The 21,599-nt window shown below is 34.7% G+C and overlaps 1 protein-coding gene across 5 annotated transcripts; it reads right to left on the bottom strand.

The window, feature by feature from the left end:
- Window positions 1–683: 683 nt before the first annotated feature.
- LOC106672951 lies at window positions 684–20,217 on the bottom strand. 5 transcript variants are annotated; one of them, XM_024226304.1, is made up of 4 exons: window positions 19,977–20,217; window positions 1,433–1,506; window positions 1,203–1,366; window positions 684–1,135 (listed from the first exon to the last, which is right to left on the bottom strand). In XM_024226304.1, the coding sequence occupies exons 2-4, from the start codon at window positions 1,497–1,499 to the stop codon at window positions 905–907; spliced, it is 462 nt and encodes a 153-aa protein (XP_024082072.1). In that variant the 5' UTR covers window positions 1,500–1,506; window positions 19,977–20,217; the 3' UTR covers window positions 684–904. The 5 variants fall into 5 exon arrangements, with proteins under 5 accessions (XP_024082072.1, XP_014260292.2, XP_024082070.1 ...); XM_014404806.2 differs by lacking the exon at window positions 19,977–20,217 and adding an exon at window positions 18,376–18,440; XM_024226302.1 differs by lacking the exon at window positions 19,977–20,217 and adding an exon at window positions 1,852–1,960.
- Window positions 20,218–21,599: the final 1,382 nt, after the last annotated feature.

Here is a 21,599-nt window from a genome sequence, read left to right as displayed (position 1 = left end):
AAAAAACTGATTTAACTTTTATATTAGACTTCAAAAATGCAATAATCTTTCAGAAGATTGCTCTAGACCACTTAGTTTATCAATGTTGTTTTAATAAAAATATAAATAATAAAAGTGTTATATATATATATAAAGTGGAAGGTTTATGGGCCGACAAACAGCTGAGGTCATCGCCGGCCCTCCGCATGTATTCCTTGTTACACACACACAATTATAAAAGTGTTATAATCTGACATAATTTTCTAATAGGAAAAATAGACAAAAGACCAGATCAGTTTTGGCAAACCAATTATGTCATATTTTGATAAATGTGTGAATAGTCATTAGTATGTCAATTAGTATGAAATTATTGTATTGGATGTTCACAATAACAACAACAAAATTTAGATATAAGGGTCCCACAGAATTCTCAATTTTGGGCTATTTTATTTATACATTTATTAAATTTATTAAAAAATAAATCAATGATATTTTTTTTACAAAAACAAATATAAAATTAACTTGATCAGTCTTTATTATAAACAATAATATTACAATAAGTATAAACAATTAATACCAAATAAATATTCTTTGGTGTTTTTTAATTTTTCAATCATTCAAATAAATACATTATAATTAAGTAGATACTGAAAAAAAAATTATAAAGGGAGATTATGTATGAAGGGAGAAACAATCAAAATGAATGAGTTCAAAACTTTTATAAATTATTTTAGTGAAAAATATGATTTGCCAATGTATAAACTACAATTAACTATTCATTGTTCAAACAGTTCTTACAAAATTTATATACAATGCATCACAATAAACACTGTCTTCATTTGCCGTAATTGCACAAAGCCAAATGTTTACATTAAGTCTTTTAATTCATCACTAACATTACATAAAATTATTTGTTGTAAAAAGTTTAATCGTGTTTTGTCTTCCTTGTTCGAGACCTGCCCTTATGGACGACCTCTTTGGGTTTGTAGGGCATGATTTGTGCTGCTAAAACGGTCATTACCAAAACACACAAAAGGAGAAAACCAAGCCCACTCGGAAGGTGGTTTGTAAAAATGTAAACTAAGCAGGAGGCAAACTGCAACAGTAACATGCCAACGACTGAATAAACACAAATGGTGAGCAGTATATGGTGGAGCTGTAAAAAAAAATTAAATTAAATCAACACTATTGCAATATGAAAAACAGAAATTTAAAGAAAATACCTGTTGTGAAAGATCAGCTATAAGTTTAGATAGGTTCTTTTTTGAGGACGATATCCATTGATGTATCTCATTCGAACTTTGATGGCAGAAGTACGTGGGAAATTGCCTTATACGATCGAACGATGTTGTTCTCATTAGAGATCGTGGGTTGGTGAGTTTCACACCTACAAAAAAAAATTAATAAGTAAAATAAATTGAAATCGTTAAATGTTTAAAATTCAACAACTTACTAATGGGAGCTACATTCTCAGTTGTACTCAACCTTACATCGACAAGTGTCTCAACATAAGTAGTCATTTTTACCCTGTAAAAATAAATTTTAATTGAGTTAATGAGTTTTATAAAAATAGTTTCGTTAAATTAAATTTTATTTGTATGTTAGGAGTGTGATAATACTAGTAGACATTATTTTATTTTTATTAATTATTTAGTAGTGTGTAATTAATATGGAAAAACTTTAAATATCAATTAAATTCAATTGAATACGAAAATGAAATTAAAATTCACATTTATACTTTTTTTTCTTTATTTGTAGTTAACCCAAGGTTAATATCTATATTATCCTCAGTTCAGTCCAAGATGAATTTTAAGTCCATTGAAATAAATGTTTCACGAATAATTAAAAAAACTCAGATGATCGCAAACGCACCCAAAATATTTAACGAAAATAAAAGTAGTTTTCACTGGTCACTAGCACATTTAATTCAAAATTCACGATGCGCCGGGCTCGAAGGATATCCAACAACTGAAACGGTATTGCCTTCTGCGTTACTATTTATCTGTTTTGCCATGAAGAAACCCCATTTTGTTATCGTCTTGAACTTAGGTCAAATAGGAGCCTTTTTGAACTAAAAATTCTTGACATTGATAGGCAGTATCATATTTTAAATATATACGACTTGGCAATTTCATCTTTATTATCTCGTTAATTATTTGAGGTTTTTCAAAAGCGTTCAACAAACATGAATTGCTCTCGACCCACCGACCGAATGGATCAATCAAATAAATGAATTACAAACATAAATTCTTAAAAGTGAAAGCTTATTTATTATTAATAACTAACTGTACCGTATAATGTAATAAAATACGTTAATCTGTTCAGTTAAAATGGTTATTTCTTGTAAATTATCAGTATAAGCTAATTTCCAACCTGTACTTGTATCACTCCATACATTCCGCTTTACCTGCTGTCTACTACTACACATTTAAAAATACTTACTTCCCTAATCGGAATACATCGTTAGCTGAGTCATAGAATTTTCGTTAGAATAAGAGGGAAATCTATTGTTAGATTCTTTCATTTTTGAAAGTTATTCGTTATTATGTGACCACCTAGTTAGCTTTCCTTTCACTCGTGCTTGGTTTCGATGTTTTTATTTTTGTTCTGAGCTACTGGTGACCAAGTCTTTCTTTCTTCCACTGCGATCTGAAAGATATCTTGTGGAATTGACCTTATTTATTTCCAAACTACAAGAAATGGTAAGACCATTAAGGTCTTTAGGCGTTATCGCCTTTTCGAAGAGACTGCTCCTTTCCAGTATCATTCAACCTCTTCGTGACAGAATCGACAGGTTTCTGTCTCAGTTTTGCCATTTTTTATGGTGATAACTGAATGGGCAGTGGCCAGTATGAAGGTCTATTATTTTCCCTAATTCTTGCCTGCAGAGAGAGGTAGATTTTGGTTTCGCTGGTTGAGATGTCGAACTTCTTTGATTGTTTTGCACCTGGTAAATTCAACCAGTGTGTGGTATATCTTTCTTCAGCATGCGGGCCAATTTGCTATTCTGATCCAAGAGTGTGAGGGTTGCTCCTGATTTTTCTAGTCTGTCTCCTTGTTATTTTCAATCCCCTCGTGCCTTAGTACACGCATCAGTTATCTGATTTCGTTTTCTCAGGAGATGGAGATATTTCAGGCATTAACAGATCAGCTTCCAATTGGAGGTGGAGGAGTGTAAAGCCTCAAAGTCCTGTTTGGCTGGCTGACATCTATGCACTTTTTAACCATTTTTTAATTATTCAAAAATCGTGAAATGCGGTCTGGTGTGATGTTTCCAGAAAAACATTTTTTTTATCGTGCCAACGTTTCGATCTTTATTGAGATCATCTTCAGGGCCTGGGATTTACAAACATTGTTTACACTTAACAGTACATGTATTTGTTAAATGTAAACAATGTTTGTAAATCCCAGGCCCTGAAGATGATCTCAATAAAGATCGAAACGTTGGCACGATAAAGAAAATGTTTTTCTGAAACCTACATCACACCAGACCGCAACTCACGATTTCTGAATAATTATCGATTAACGGTCACAAACCACCATACATTTTTTTAAATCATTTCTTGTTCTTAGTGTCATTACATGGATGTCAGGTTTGAAAATTGAATCCCCTCGTGCCCTAATACACACATCAGGGTTATCTTATTTCGTTTTCCCAGGAGATGGAAAAATTTTAGGCATTAACAGATCAGCTTCCAATTGAAGGTGGAGGAGTGTAAAGCCTCAAATTCCTGCTTAGCTGGTTGACATCTGTGCACTTTTTTAACAATTTTTTGTGCACAGTTTCCTTACATGGATGTCAGGTTTGAAAATTGATGACGTGGGATCCATAGGTTTTTTTAGGTTGTTTTACAAAACGATTCAATTTAAAAACTTATAGTCTGCATGCTGTTTAGACAGAACACTTCATACAAAAAAACCCGAGCTTATATATAATATACAATACCATTGGTTTAATTCATATATTATTTTTAATGTAATCAGTGAATCATTTATGACTCATCATGATAACAGACTGTTCGAAATGTTTGCTTAAATTTTTTTATGTTTATGTTTTAAGTTTTTTATGTAAGGTAGCAACGTAGTGTTAGTTGTATGTAAATATAATTTATTACATCTAGCGATCAACAAATTGTAATATGTTAGCTCAACTACATATTTCATTTTTCCAATTTTTTAATAGTTATCATAACCATTATTGGAACATCATTTTTAAAACGAGAAATGCAAATAATATAGAAATTGTACATTGTTTACGAAAGTGATAATTGTATTAGTTTTTTACCGGTTTGTTAATGTTTTCGAAAAGAAGGTGATAAAAAAGAAAATGGTGACGGGTTATCTCGGCGCAAGTACTTCTCAGGTCAACAAGAGACCTTTCTCAGATCGAAAATTATTATAATCTTAGTTTTCCTTGTCTGACCTTTCTTTATGACGAGTTATTTGTCTTTTAAAATTTTATTAGAAGATTTCAAACAAGATTGTAGATCTTGTAAAGTCAGTTTAATAGTTCCTTTAAGAATATTTACGAAATATCTCGATTATTTAGGCATTTAACATTGTTACTCTGGAAGTTTCAGCAGGATGGCCATCCTTGATTATAGGTAGAAGTTACAAGGAAAACACAACAAGTTTTATCATTTACATTTTTAAATTGTCAACCTCCCTCTTTTCATTTGTTCAATATAAATTCACAGTTACATTCAGTGATCATTACATATATCTTAAAATGGTTGAACATTGAAGATGAATAGTGGATTTTTTTTTCGAGGTTTCGCAACAGCAGAGAACGCCTACCATTGCGGCCACCGACGCCCCTTTTGCTCTGTTAATTAATAATCATTGCTTGAAATCGAGCAAACATATTTATGTTAAAATTACTTTGTTTCAATTTTATACTAAGTAGATATTTTATGCTTATTACTTTTTGAGTGTACGCTTATGAAAAGCATCGCCTAACAGACTAGAATTCGCCGATCCATGGTCTCAAAATTTTAACTTTATTTAATTAAACTGGATGGTCGCAACTGCTCAGGCGTTGACACGGCGATCATTACTGTAAGGTAAAGGTCCCGGGTTCGAATCCAGTGGCCCTGCATTGATCTGACCTCTGCCATAGCGAACCCTCGTTAAAAAAAATTAATCAATTAATTAAATAGTGCAAGATATTCAGGCTTATAAAGACGAGATTTATCTTTAAACTCTACTCTCAACACGACGCAAGAATGGCACAATTACACAGAAGACAAACACTTTGAGCCCTGAAGATGATCTCAATAAAGATCGAAACGTTGACACGATAAAGAAAATGTTTTTCTGAAACCTACATCACACCAGACCGCATCTCACGATTTCTGAATAATTTAAACTCTGTGTACACCTTTTTCTAACGTTACAGATTGCATGTGACAACTAGTAAACATTTAATAAAGTTATAAAAGAATAATTGTAAACAGTTTTGACAAGGACCATGCGGAGTGTGCATGATATCCAGTGGGGAAGATAGATTTTGCTGATACGGCCCCCTTGGCCCCGGCGGCTATCCTAACCCTTGTATATTTATCTTTTGAACTCCCAGCAATTATTTTTTTCTTATTTGTTTGTTTTTTATTTTGTGCCTTATAAATTTAAAAAAAATCGTTAAAGGCGTTTAAGCACCGCCGATGATCTTTGATTATTAGAGTAGTTTGATCATTCATCAAAACCCAGAGGAAGACTTTCTTTGACAAAGGAAATTAAAATTGTCTTTATGGTATCATCAAGATATAAATAACGTTGTTATTGAGATACGTTAAGTACGTGATAAACTGCTAATAAATGAGAAGTAAATTTAATAACTGACAAAGACAAATTAACTTCTATTCTATCTTCTTTCTTGTTTAATAATATTATTTTACTCATACCTTAACATCTATTTCATGAAAGCTTTTATGACTTTATTATGGACATGATTTATTGACATGCACTCTTAAGTACTATTATTAACGGCTATAATAACTTTTCGAAATCAGCTTTCTCTCAGTATGATCGGAAACGACCGACCTACATAATAGTTGATAGCTATTTTATTCGAAAAATTGATAAGACAATATTTAACGTTTTTGTTATTAGGAAGCTGCACAGAAAACCTTTTCCATTCTTCACACCCAAAATGAGATTCCACAAACACAACTTCACAATCCAGAAATATCACACTCTTGCGCTGAAACAGTACTGCTCGGGTGTTTTTTTTGCCCAAAGGCTTGAGACACCTCAAAATAGGGTCTTGATTTAGAAGATAAGAGTATTCTATCTTTTACCTACTTCCTTATTCTTCGATCATACCGGAATGGCCGCTTCTTCAAGTCAACCAGGGAACAACTCTGTCTAGTATCCTGTAAGGCTGGAGTCCTAACGCTAGTTAGTATCCTTGGGTCATACCTGTATTCTTCGTACATCGCTGATTTACCTACCCATCCCGACTATTCATGCACACTTTTGCAGATGATACTGCTATCCTATCTTAGAATCTTCCCGTCCTATCACATCGGTCCCGACAGTATCACCTTATCAATATAGAACATTGGCTGAAAAAGTGGCGAAAAAAATTGATGTTAATAACAGCCAATCTATTACTTTTACTCACCGCCGTGGAACAATGCCTCCACTATACCTACAACGGATTCTTTCCTATAGTTAATCATGTCTACTACATTGGGCTGTACATCGACAAACGACTAACCTGGAATCCATAGAAGACTTAAAAAACAGGAACTGACTACACGTTATATAATTTTATCACGACTTCTTGACGATCAAACTTGACGCTTCACAATAAACGTTGACTTATGAGACGACAATAAAACCCATTTGGGCGTACGGTATCGAACTATGGGTTCAACCAAGCAATATAACTATAATCGTATTCAGAATACAAAAAATAATAAACGCTTCCTCGTTTCCAATATACAATCCATAATGACATTAAAATTCCCGTATATCGAATTGAAATTCCACAAAACCCTTTCATTATACCCCGATCTTTTATTCTTGCGCTTAACATCCAGAACATCTCTAAAAATCCCTCCCAGGAAGTTAAAAGAGTGTCCTCGCGTCCTGTTAATCAGAGGTGTAGCTTAGAAGGGTCATCACTGGTTGATTCTTCGTACATCGCTAGATTGTATATCTTATAATAATAATATTATAACAATACTTTATTAGAAATTTATTAAATGCAAAAAAATATTATAAAGTATAATAACCATGGCTAGTAGCCGTCTGCTTATTTGACTACATATTAAAGCTTATAATTATAGGTGTATATANACACTTATTAGTTGGTTATTAACCTTACTCAGTAAATGTAGAATTTTCGAGTGTCCTATATTGTTTCCCTTATGATTCCAGCTGCCTTCCCTAATTAATCTATAGCAGCTGTTTAGTGCTCTAACCATGACCTCTATGTGTAGAAGTGTAGTATTGGTTATCATTTCTAGTGCTAGGGTAGGTGTAGTAGGATAGTAATTATAGGTGTAGTATCAACAAAAAAAATCCAATCAGAAAATGATACGGAAAAAATATGAAAAAGAATAGGCATTAAAATAAACCCTGGAGAACTAATGGTACAATAAAAAACAAAACATTAAAAGTAAGAGTTTAGAATCGACATTTATTGCATATCTGAATGTCATTCATGCTTTCATGCCTGACTCACTCGCTCAACAAAAAGTAGCTCGCAATCATTAGGCAGCATACAAAGATTAGCAAACTTAGCAAGGAGCAATGAGAACAACCCCTAAAAGTGCACTAGAAATTTGGGATAACAAAAACAAATATAGAATCCTCCATTACAGAATGGAAACAAAATAAAAAGAGAACTGAATAAAATCTAACGGCACTAAGCCCAGTAAACTTATGATAAAACAACCCTCACCAAGACTGGCAAACCACTCCTGCAATTGGGAGGGCTAGACTCAGAGGAGTGATAGGACTACTAACCGGGCACTGGCATCTGAGAAAACATCTACACAACATGGGCATATACAACGATGATCCATCCGCAGATTATGCAATGATGAGGAAGAAACAGCCATCCATATCATCTTCGAATGCGAAGTAACAGCTCAATGGAGATTAAAACCAAGCATGAAAAAAATCTAGGGAATGAAATTGTAGCAGCGACTCAATGCCCTGATACTTCTAAGAAGAAGGATTGGGTCTATTACACTGAACTAGGGAACTAGGAAGGTACAATAAGCCAGAAGGCTGCAGTGCCTGGGGAGCGCAAACCCCGCTTCCTCGTATCCTCATTACCATACCATACCTTCTTCTCCAGACGTGCCGAGCAAAGGATAATAGTGATGAAGGAGATTTTTTATTTGAAAGATATTCCAGTATTTCAGCACTGGATATGACATGCTTTCCTAAGTAAGATAGCCGTAATTCTGAAAGTAGTGAACTAACTCGAAGAAAGTGGTACGAATCTTCCCGGGCATTGCACTATTACAAAGTAGGCAGATTTCATTGTTGGGAGTTTTCATTTCAAATATAACAATTCTCCTCTTACTTTGAAAAAGCAAAGAGAATCCCTAAGGTTTAAGGTACTGGAAAAGGCTGGGCTTTTAGGTCAATAAGTGCTCATCGAAAATTGCCTTATACAAATAAAACCTCTCTGGGCTTTTCGCCCTATTCACAGCTTTTTCACGATATGAACTTCGTTTATTTTATTAGAAAGCTTTAAAAGGTCAGATCGAATCACCTGAACTTCGGAGTTTTGTTCAAGGGCAGGAATATTTTTGCGCTAGAGACGGCCATTGACTGAATCAGAAGTTGTTCTTACCAGTTATCTATAGAGCAATAATTTTAGGCATGACCTCTTGGATGCTCAGTCCAAATTATATATCTTATTTTGTTTTATTTTATATTGTATTAATTTTTTAAATTACCAGATCTTGTTTTATTTATTTTTAATGATTTATTTGTATTAAATTTGTATAAATCAACAGTTTTACTCGTGGTATATATTCTGGTATTAAACACGCTTGTAAACAATTTGACCTGTGTATGAAATTATCCTTTCCTTGTTGGACTTCTTGTAATTATCGATCTTTTAGGCCTTCAAAGAGCAGAAATAACAACTCCCAACAACAGAGTTAAACCGAGCTGTTCTTTCAACAATTAGTTTAAGGCAGCAAAAGCAGGATTCGTTTTATCCCACATGGAAGTAAGAACGGATTGAAGTTGGTACATTGCAATGGAAATTATATAGAAATAACCATTTACAACAAGAAAAGTTGTAACAATAGCAGGCGTTTTCTTTTGTTTACAAAAATGGATTTTGCAGTTTTAAGAATTATTACTTTAGTCCATATAAGTGAAAATCCATTCCTTTGTTTTAACGTGCATCGCACTCAAACTCACTAAAGAGTACTAGAATATTGAAGTTAAAATTAATGATAAAGATTTAGGGATTCGGGTAATTTAAAAATAATATTTTCGGGGTGCGTCGGTGGTCGCAATTATTTAGGCATTGACACGGCGCTCATCACTGTAAGGTAAAGGTCCCGGGTTCGAATGCAGGGCCACTGGATTTTTTTTCAAAAACAGCCGCACCCCGAGGGCCGATATAACCTCTGCTGTTGACCTTCATAAGAAAAGATAATATTTAGAAAAACGTAATGTTATTGTGTGCTAATGATTAGCGGATTTAAACAAAGAATTTAAAGCAAAATAATGATATGAGGTGTGCGAAATAGCTGGGGCATCTGTCTACGATCTCTTAATCACCACATTTAAGTCCATATAAGGAAAAATACGCTTTTTATTGACCTAAGGAGTTCTAGTTACTTCATATGTGCAATGAACTGTGTTCTAAAATCTTTTACGTAGGGTCTAGTATTAGGCAAGGCGGTGTACTAAGCCCGTTGTTGTTTAACCGTTAACATTTTCCTAAAATGGCAAAAAGGAGGGAAAACTCATAAGGTGGGGTTAAGATGGGAAGTTGATGTCCGGAGATCGAGGTCACGATAGCTCAGGTGGTAGAGCAGCGGCTATCAAGCCGAAGATCGTGGGTTCGAATCCCGCTCGTGCCATTGACTTTTTATCTCAACTAAAAACCTTAATTAATTGTAATGTATTAATTGGTCAAGCGGACCACGAAATTAGTGAATTTTCCTAAATGATGACCCACGATTACCTTTAACCGAAAAGAACAATTGAGGCCGTTATTAATTCGATCTGGATTTATCTACTCGAAAAGCTACAAATCCCCCTTCGTATTAAATACCAGATTTTGATAGGTTTCACGTAGCATTTTTTCCAGGTGGCAGATTAGACTTACATAAGACACTTTTTGTTCGTTTATTCAACGAAAAAGTAAAATCTAGTCGTTTAAAATAGTTTTTCTCAAACCAAGACTAAAAATATTGGTTTATTACAAAACATTCAGGTAAGGAAAGATCCGTTGTTTCTAATCAACCATATGTAGTGATAATCAAAAACAGATATTTTTAGCCTTTGTTATCTTATTGTCTTATCAAATCAATTTGGATGCGTTTTGATTGAGCAATTCATTTCAAATTATATAATCGTTAATATGCCATTTAAATACTACTACTTCTATTATATATACTAGGCAACAAATGGAGTCATCTTTCTTTCTAACAAGGTGAGGCTTATTGAGTCCGGCTACACTGGCGGATTTTTTGTCACTCAAATGCGTTCCGGTTATGCACTAACTTAGTGAGGAACTATCGATAGCTCAAGTGGTAGAGCAGCGGCTATCAAGCCGAAGATCGTGGGTTCGAATCCCGCTCGTTCCATTGACTTTTTATCTCAACTAAAAACCTTAATTAATGTAATATATTAATTGGTCAAGCGGACCACGAAATTAGTGAATTTAACTAATTTTTACTTCAATTTTTCATTAAATGCTGTTTTTAGGTTTCTTTATAATCATAAAATTACTTTTAACAAATTTAATTCTTATTATATCAAAAAATTTATTACTGTAAAGATTTTAAATTTATAATTTGAACTTTTTTTGCGGTATATTTGGCATCATATGGCAATTATGGTATTCTTTAATTTCTATTTTATCTTTATTTGAATTTATTTTATTTTATTTTATTTTTGTTTTCTCTCTTCATTATTTTGTTTTTTCTTGCATTTATTTGGTCATAAACACCTTCTAAGTCCTTTTGATTTAATTTTTAACAATTTTGTTTACTGATATAACTCCTGCCACCTGTTACAAGCACTGCTTTTAGGTGACACTACAAATTTAAAAAAATACTGGTTTATGTCTTTCAAATTCATTTATGTCAGTTGAATTGATACTTTAGGAAAGATAAAAAACATGTAAGATTGTATGAAATAATTTTTAATAATACCAAAAAACGCTTTCAGCAAAGCAAGCCGAAAAAAAACCAATTCTGATTCTTTTAATCACCCTTTAAATCCCTTAAATACGAATTTTCGTAGGAAAACAATAGACATTTTTACGCGGGATTCGTTGTGAGGAATTTTTTCTCGCCTATATCCGGCTTCCACCAGCCAACCTCGTTCACCATCACTGAATTTGGTCCATTGTGTACGGCATTACAACCTGTGGAAAGCTGGACCTTTCTATTTTCAGGGTATGTTAATAAAGTTTAAATTTTATGTCGTAATAAATGAGAAAAATAAGGAAGAAATCAACAAAATCACTTCAAGATTTTATTTTATATCTCTAATTTTAATTTATTTATGAACGCCAGATTTATTCCATCACGTGTGGTTTACAAGGGCCCAAACCCTTGCAAAGTTCCCTTTGGATGGGTTGAGTTGTTTGAAAGTTATGAGCAGTTTGTGATTTTCCAGGAAACAAATTGGAAGCGTTTGGAAAGCTAAAAATTCGTGTTCAGGAGGTTTTCGTGGGCCAAAGTATATCAACTTTGTTTCTTCCTAAATAAATATTTTACCTACAAAAATACAAAAAGAATTAAGAAGACAATGTTTTTATTAAATTGTTCGCCTTCTAAATGCCTCCGAGTTTTCTAAAATCACTTGGACGTAATGTTTTTCAACAGCTTAACAAAATATGCATTAAAGCTATAAAAAATGAAGACTGAAAATAATATTTTAAAAATGTTAAAAACGCTCATAGACATGTCTAATATTTTTTGACCTATCTTAAAAAAGTCCCACATCCGTAGTCTCGGTTAAGACAATTTTGAGAAAAATCTCGGCATTATTTGCAGAGAAAACGTTTCCAATGAGGGAATCTGTTTTTGAATTTGAATTTTTTATGGGGAGAAGAAGACTTACTATGGCTTACAGACTGAAGAAACATTTAACTAGGGGGGTTAAGTTTAATTATTTTCAAAGAATGGAATTAAATTTTTTTCCATTAATTAAAGAAAACAAAAGTTTATATTTAGAAAGGTTTGAAAAAGTCATTATTTTCCAATATATTCAGAATTGGCCTCAGGAATGACTGTCAGACCTGAAGATCCAAGATCCAAGATTGACCATCTTCCATATAAAATTGCGATCAAAATTTCATTATGCTATTAGAAAAAATGCAAACTCGTGCAGAATATTTCGAATTAGGTGACACCTTTAAAATAATTACGTTTGTCTTTTTCAACCAATTACCTCCAGAGTGCAAAATAAACGACGAAAACAAGACTATGGATTATTTTCTTTTTTTGTTTATTAGTGCATGTATCAATTTTAATTATTGTTTGTTTATTAGTTTAATCTTGATTGAAATTGTTTTAAAAAAATTGTCTTAACAAATGTTTTGCTTTTCTGCGAGTCATGATGTTTACCAAATACAATGTCGTGCAGTTTATGAGATCGTAGTTGGTCAGGGTGAGACCTCGGTGTTAATAAACTCGGAGGTTAGACTCCAGAGGCTGCCAGAGTTTAGGTCATTTCAGCACCAATCAGTTTTTAAATCAAAACCCACCTTAAATTGTAAATTGTGTAATGTACTTAAATACATTCTTTCCTATTTAGATGCAATTCATTCATGTAGGGTCGATGTATTATTCAACATTTCGCCGTCGGCCTTCTCACACTACACTATTCATTTCATTCACGCTAATAAATACATTCGATCTCATTATGCAAAAAAAGAAAGAAACAGAAGCGATATATAAAATTGTATGTATGTTTTTCTACTTCATATCGTTCATATAATGAATTCATATCAATCTAATATTATATGCACATAAATAAGTTATATTAAAAACTAAATCTGGTCCTTGCAGTTTGAGTTGAGTTTTTGTTACCAAAAATAAGAAACATTTGTTGAAGTATATCTAACTTATAATAATTACCAATAATAACTAAATTCTATTAATAACTTTATAATCTATACTACTTATAAGTCTCCTCAAATATGATGACCTTTCAAAAAATTAAGTGTCACTTGTTTTTTGTTTTTTTTTTTTAAATATTTTTGGCTGGATAGTGGCGTGTGATAAATAAAGTTGACCAAGGGTGTTTCACAATATTATCAATTAGCGTTATAAATTATCCATCGATATCTGTTAGAGACAGTAATGCAGAAAAGATTAACAATAATTAGTTTTAATATCTATTAAATATGTTACAGTTTGTTTACCTTTTAAGTATCAATACTGGTTTTGCATTATTTTTAAATGGTTTTATTTGTGTAAATGTACAAAACTCCAGCGCAGTATTTGAATTTTTTTTATCGTAAAGACATATAAACAGTATATTGGTAGTAAAGTTTAACTAATTTAAATTGTTCCTTGAGAAAATTTAAATTGTTCGGGACGAACCTAAAGTAAATAGACAGTTTTTCAGTCTGAAATGATAGCGATTGAACTCTGCACCAGGAAAATAAAAAGGCTACATTCCTGGAAGATGTCAGTCAGGCAGCACTAAAGGCCCTACCTAACCTCAAGCGAAATGAAGGCAAAGAGAGACTGACAGAAATCAGTGACACTAATGACTTCACCCCTGGCGTGGAGGGTACCTGTGCACTCGGGGCATAGAGGCAAGGAAAGAGTTGACATGCTGGTGAAAGAGGGAGCCAACATGGACTCTGTAGGTCCTGATGATCTTTAATGAGTCCAAAACCTGGTGGAACAATACCACACGCATGAGGCACACGAAGAAATTTATAGAAGGGCCATCTTTCAAAAGAATTTCAGGAAACCGAACAGGATTCTGATTGGACTCCTGACAGGGCAGTGCGTTCCCAAATGCTCGGTCGTCCTTAAAAGGACAATGAGGATCTTTAGCGTCCGTACTGGCTCATGGCCTTACCGGACGTTTTGATTCTCAAGATGAGAGATGACGCACTTCCGTTCACGACTGAATGTGTGTTACAGCCGCAAGCGTTGGTGAAGAAGCTGTCTCATCCCTGGGGGCCAAGACGAACCTCACTCCCCGCTTGCCCATTCTGAGTGGTCGGGTCTGCATTGAGCATTAGACCGTATGCCGCGCGTAAAGGACTATCCAAGGTGGCTGAAATGCATCAGCCTGGTCTCCAACGCACTCCCTAGATAGAGAATGCCACTATCTCCCAGGGTATTGGGGCTCCTCCCGCGTAAGAACTTCCGGATCCGCTCCGGCCGCAGTTTTGTTTAAAGTGGAATTGCTAACTACCCCCTAGAGGAGCTTGCCTGCGGTAAAGGACGCCATTCATGGTAGGCACCATCCGCCACTTCTCACGCATTCGAAGGACTTCGTCAGGAAGTCTGAGCGTCTTCAACGCTATACGCTTCGATGGTCCGATCCTTCGCCTCCCATAAAGCCGGGGTTGCAACGAAGGTAATACGCAAGTGCTTGGGCCGAGGACACAGATAGAAGAACAGCCTGTTCTCTAAATTCCCGCCAGGAGCATCGCCACTAAGCCACTACGAGTATGTTCCCATGTAGCAGGGGCTGGACTTTGGAACATTTCTGCTATCCCGTATTACAGATGGTTATGAACCCTCCCCGTCTATGCAGATAGGATCTGGTACCTTAACCCTCATGTGCCTCTGATGAAGCATCCGCCGGACCCTGCCGACACGAATCCAGCTAGTGCTTTAGAGAGGTTGCCACGCCTTCAATGCTGCACAATTATTTTGCTCCTGAATACCCCCCCTTTGCAGCCAAGGGTTGGGAGAGATCTAGGAAGAATACTGAAGGGCCTGGATTGAGAACGAGAAGTGAACGAGGACACGAGGCTCGCCTTTTCGGGCTGCACCTCCCGCCATGCCACACTGTACCGCCCATTGTCACCGCAGTTCCACATTAAGTGGGCTATGGCTTTCCTGGGTGGATAAAAGAAATGAGATGGCCGTTCCTGACAGGGCACTGCCACTTAAAAAAGTACATACACCGGATCTTATCTGTACTCTTGTAGAAACACTGTGCAGATACTACTAAGAAGAGGAGTAGACCGCAGAACATATTTTATGTTTCTGTGTAGGTCTATGTGGTGCAGGTTCTTGCAACTAGGACAGGAGGACTAGGAATTAGGACCGCAAGCAAAATCCTACACTAAGTAGCCACTGGCAAAGCTATGGAAGCTGATTAAACCTTAGCCTGTTCAATGAGCTAGAAAAAAGAGCGGAGCAAGCAGATCTATTCGAGGTGCAGAAGTCCTTGCGGCCTCCTTTTTTATCCCTATCCCTATCCTTGTGAAAAAAATCCGAATAAAATCAAACCTTGCTAAATTAAAAACAAATGTAAAAATTGTGATGATACATAAAAAATAAGGTTCGTAAAAATTGTGAAACACAAAAATGTAGGGTACGTAAAAAACTTATTTACGATAGTATTAGAAATATTTAATAACTTTTCTCACGTCCTTATGAGAGAAATGTCGAAATGAACATCAATTTTGAAATAAACAAAGGAAAAAATACAACCTTTCTATGAGAAGAAAACTTGGGAATATAATTAACCCAATTCTATTTACCTCTAAAATGAAATGTAATATATAATTGAACAACTCTCTTAAAAATAAGTAGTACATATAAACCAGTTGTTTTTTTTGTTTTTTTACATTGTTATATAACTTTTACAATCAAACGATAAATAGGCCTTCGGCGATTCACTGAAATGTATTATAGAAATGGCAATCTGCTTATGTCGGAAATTTTCACTTGGAAATGTTCTTTATCAGCGTATCTGCTTGCTCACGAGTGTGTCAGAATTAATTGCACCGTTTTCATTTCATTCCAAAAGAATAACTTAGAACTAGAACTTTCTCGTTTTAAACAGAAATATTATCTTGAAGCCCTGATAATGTAATCGAGTAAGGTGCGTTGTTTGATCTAGATAAAAAATTGTTACGAGACGCTCACCAATGGCTGAGTTATTTGTTTGTTAACTTACACCACTCCATTTAATACGTTTATCGACAATTTATTAGACTAATAACCGTATTTACATGAAGAGATAAATTCAAAGGGTAATTAAAGATAATTTGATTGCACTTGGTCAATCGGCCGTTATAAGGAGTTACTTTCATTAGATTTTTCAAAACGACGAAACCAGAATCAAACATACTTTACTAAACAAAAATGAATTACAAATAAACCCATGCAATCAAGTCCAATAATAAATACAAACCACCGTTAAATAAACACAACATGGAACATAGAGTCGAATTGTCATATAAATAACGACACACTTAAATTTAAACGGACAAAAATGTGCAGGTAAACAAAAACAAACACTGTACTCAAAACAAAACAAAGACAAAAATCACACAAATATACTACAATAATAATACTACTATACTCTCCCTGTCACTCCTCTCACTCTCTCTCTCTCTCTCTCTCTCTCTCTCTCCTTTCCTCTATCAATCTATCTAGCTCTGCCTGTCTCTTTATCACTCTCCAACTCTCTTTTCCACTCTCTCGCGTCAAATCTTTCTATCTTTCTTTTTCATTCTGTTTTCCTTTCTTTCGAACTCTTGTATTCTCTACCTCTCTTTTTCTTTTTCCTTTCTCTCTCGCTCTCTCTCTCTCTCTCTCTCTCTATCTATCTATCTATCTCTATCATTCGTTTTCTCTCGGTCTCCTTTTTTCTTTTTCTCTCTTTATCAGTCTGTTATTTGAAATTACCTGGTTAATTTTTATTTAGAAATCGTGAGATGCGGTCGGGTGTGATGTAGGTTTCAGAAAAACATTTTCTTTATCATACCAATGTTTCGATCTCAATAAAGATCGAAACGTTGGCACGATAAAGAAAATGTTTTTCTGAAACCTACATCACACCCGACCGAATCTCACGATATCTGAATAACTATCGATTAACGGTCACTAATCTCTACACGTTTGGATCTTTATTGATATCATCTTCAGGGCCTTCAGACAAACACTTTGAGTGAGTTGAAATACTTTGATTGGATATAAAAATATATTTTGCATTGTATAAATTCACTTTTTTCCACATCCTACATGTATTTGTTAAATTTAAACAATGTTTGTAAATCCCAGGCCCTGAAGATGATCTCAATAAAGATCGAAACGTTGGCACGATAAAGAAAATGTCTGTCTGAATGCTACATCACTGAATTGCTTTTATTGTGTTTAAGGGAGGAGTGTTTTGTGATTACAAATAAATTTCTATAAATACTTGATCATGTAACATGCGCTAAACTGATAGGGAAAATAATGGAGAATCCCTCCCCAAAACTTTAAATGCATTTTTGCATACTGTGAACTACATTTTGAATCAGTTTTCGCTGAAAATATCTATATATACCTATTATATATATATATATATATATATACCTGTCTATTGTAAGTAAAATTAATTTTGTAAGTTTGAGTTTATACAATGAGGACCGAAGGAATGAATGATGGACCTGTGGAGGAAGTGTAGAATTAAATTGCAAGCCAAAGGATTTGTTCCCTTGCTCGATTTGAGATAGGTTCATATAATTCACTCCTTACATATATTAGTTTACCGGACATGGAAACGCTTGTCATTTCAGTAAGCATTTTTGTTTAATCAATGACGATTGTTGTTATCATTGAACGTTACAGACATGGGGGTCGGCGTATGGGTACGAGGGAGCGAGATAACAGCTGCAGTGGGAAATAGTTTTATTGACTTTTATCCAAAATTAAACAACTTTATTGTAATAATTGTATATGTAAATGCTATAAAACAATTTTTAAAGCGGGTTTAAGAAAAATCACACACCGAGCCTTAAGAATGATCGTGCAAAACGGGAACGAATTGAACCAAGCCAAAGTATTGCGAGTTGATAAATCATTTTAAGATATGCAGTTTAAAAAATGAACTTTTTCTTATCCAATAAACTTATTACGTTTACCCTTGATGTTCAAACATAATAACAAACATTAAAGATGCAGCACGATATATAAATACGAATTGGTTCATGTTTGTGCGTATTTAAAAGTATCAATTAATAAAAAAACATGCAAGTACCTGGTGAGAAGAACAAATGTCGGGACTGGCGCGCTATTGAAACAAGCCATAACCAAATAGGGCGGCGATCAGGGAAAATCAATGATGACGATTGAAAATTTTTGCAGAAGTAGCACTCCGACAATTTTTCCTTTGTAACAGTTCATTTTCTTACCCTCGTTAATTTACGAAGAAACGAATAACCCCGCATATATTTCACTCTGGACAGAATGTCCAATAAAATGGACTTATTAAACGTTAAAAAAATAATCACATTGATAATTAGTTATTTTAACGCCAAAATTCATCTCATTCAAATTTGAAAATTAATGCGTTTTTTGCTCATGATTCTTTTACTAACTGAAGTGAAATTAAAGTGTCGGAAAAAATTATGTCCAGCGTAGGACCAGAATGGATTTTAGACACACAAAACTATCAGTACTAAATACAATAAAACAACGATGTTTTAAACTCAAGACCCAAATACCCGTAGCCGTGCTCAAGCTCAATTACGTGGCATTCCTACACGCTCTCTATATAGAGCCTAGGACACATCGAGCAACCTTTCTCTACATATCGGGCACATTCGCGGGCGTTGGACCAAAAGTAAGTTTCCGTGTGTCAACCTTCTATGACCTATCCTAAATCTGGTGAGAATCAATCATTCTCTGAATCAGATCCAGAAAGGACCAGAATCTTGCAAAGTTTACTGTGGATCGGTGGTCGTGTCACAGTTATCATAATTTTTTGATTTTCAAAAACAAATCGCAGGTTTTGGAAAACAAAATTTTTAGGAAAAAACATAACGTCAAGAAAGCTATGTAAAATTTTAGAAGAAAATAAAAAAAAATATATTTGTTTTTTTCTCAAATTGTTCTCCTTCCAAATGATTCTAATTTTTTTCAAAAATCACAAAATACAACATAACATTCAAATGATCAACAGGAAACTACATGGATTTAAAACCTATAATCTACACGTAATGCCACAAATACTCCATAAATAAATTCGAATTGGAAATATAAAAAAAAGGTCTTAGTTGAATTCATATTTTTTTGTCTATTATAACGAAATAAAATATAAACCTTGTTGACAGATGCTAAAAGAAGAAAAATGAAGATTTCTAACGACTGACTGGCGTTGAATTTGGGTAAAGTTCAGAGGGGGTAGTAATTTTTAAATGGAACATTAGTTATCGGCGAGAAAAAATCCCACCGGCGATTCGATCCAAAAAATATTAATTGTTTATTGCTATGAAAATTCCTATATAAAATTGTGATGCTTAAACGAATCCTAATACATTTTTTCAAAATTCTTTTTGCTTACATTACTAGCACCGTATGTTTTAGTAACATTTTATCTATCTAAAATCATTTAAGACGATCTTACATATTACTTTATTTTCGGTATATGCAAAACAAATGCAGAAACTTATATTTAAAAACAAATCGGTTCTTAGGTCAAAAATCGCTCGACGGATGTATAATAATTTTCGAACTAGCATCATCCAAAAAAAAAAAATTTTTTTTCAATTTTATTTTTAAACACGTGTGTAGCATAAAAGTTTTTAAAACACTATTCGTTGTACGCCTAAATGTTAATTCTAATTAAAAACTACTTACGCTTTAATAAATCAGGAATATATGTCACTGCTGGATGAAGTCACATGAACGTATGCGCCATGAGAGTACCCACAATATATGTCTTCCCCACTCTGCATTAGTTGTTACTGATTCAATTTCCTTGAGCTTAGCCTGCCCTAATACCACCATAATATGTACGTTTATAAAACAAGCCTATCCACACGGGATAAAGCAGTTTTAAATGTATAAATAAATCACGCTTGAAAGTAAATTTATTCAAAGAAATTTTGGTTCGACTTAATTTTTCTAAGAGTTCATATTATCAGTTGTTTAAATGAATGATTAAGTTATTACAATCAATGATATTTTGTATTTGTCTCCGTGTTTAAATTCTGAATCAACCTGAAGAATATTTAAGAACAGAAAACCTCAAGTTAAAATAAATTAGTAAATCACGTTTTTTGCCCAAAAATCGCGAATAAATCGAAAACGATTGAGAAATCGGGCAAAATGGAAGGCGACCAATTGAAAGCTTATTAAACTTTCCTATCGATTGCCAAAGAGCGCCGCTCCAGGATGATTTTCTGACTCTACAGCTCAATTTGATTTTTCGTAAAAAGTACAAAAATTAATATGTTCCTGAATTTTTGAATTTATTGATGAATGACTCAAGCTAGGAAAACATTTAAAAAAGTCATCTTGTTCAGCGTAAAATTTTCTAAAAACTGAGACGACAGGGCAGGCCTGTGACTTAAAAAGCTTAAAAAATATGCATATCCAATGTTGGTCATTTTTTCGTGCAAAAACCAGGTGGTCGGTTTTTTTAGTGGGCAGTGTGTTACAATAATAGCTTACCTCGCGTGCACGAGAGTAAACTGCGTCCAAATATATATCACAAACAATACCCCTATAGTTACACAAGCTCATTAATACTATTGCAACCCCTAGGAAGGTTCTCAAAGTCTCACTACTGGACATAAGAGCCACAATTCACACTAGGTGGCTGTAAGGCGGGGGAATTAGTGCTCCTCCCCCGGTGGTTAAGGATTTCCATACACTTCCTTATATACTTCCACGTAGGGGATGCCAGGCCCCCTGTCGGCACTTCACCGCATGGCAGGTGTAGGCTGAGCTCGACAGGAGATTTTTACCGTAGGCGGTGCTCCTCTAGGGGATGGTTAGAAATTCCACTTTAAACAAACCGCGGCCGAGGCGGATCCGGTAGTTTCTACGCTAGGAGAGCCCCAATACTCTGGGAGATAGAGTCGCCTTCTCTATCTAGGGAATGCGCGGGAGTCCGGGCTGATGTACTTCGGCTTAGGTAGCCCTATGCGCGCGGCACACGGTCACTTGGAATGGACAAGCGGGGAGCGAGGTTGTCTTGGCCCTTCGGGGCTGAGCTGCCTCTACACCATGCTGCGGCAGTAACACAACCCTATCGTATGCGGAGGTCAAAGAGAATCAAAACGTCCGATAAGGCCGAACAGGCCAGGTGTCCTTTTTAGGATGACCGAGTATGCGGGAATGAACTGTCGGCACGTCACCACCAATGTTGATGAATGCGACCAAGGGCCTCGGAACCCGAAGAAAATAAACGCAAAGTACGGTGCATAAAACATACACATACAACATACAACCCTCACGTAGAAGCGGAATTCTCCC

This window comes from Cimex lectularius, unplaced genomic scaffold (genome assembly GCF_000648675.2).
Source record: "Cimex lectularius strain Harlan isolate CLEC.00 unplaced genomic scaffold, Clec_2.1 scaffold48, whole genome shotgun sequence".
Lineage (NCBI taxonomy): Eukaryota > Metazoa > Arthropoda > Insecta > Hemiptera > Cimicidae > Cimex > Cimex lectularius.
Note: the sequence above shows the minus strand (reverse complement) of the source record. Positions and strands in the feature narration are given on the sequence as shown.

Excerpts from the sequence above, each read along its gene's own strand:
- LOC106672951 (XM_014404806.2), bottom strand. The coding sequence starts at position 18,425 with ATGGCTTGTTTCAATAGCGCGCCAGTCCCGACATTTGTTCTTCTCACC. Across the intron at positions 1,367-1,432 it reads TGAGAATGTAGCTCCCATTA|GTGTGAAACTCACCAACCCA; the intron begins GTAAGTTGTTGA and ends TTTTTTTTGTAG. Across the intron at positions 1,136-1,202 it reads TAGCTGATCTTTCACAACAG|CTCCACCATATACTGCTCAC; the intron begins GTATTTTCTTTA and ends TTTTTTTTACAG.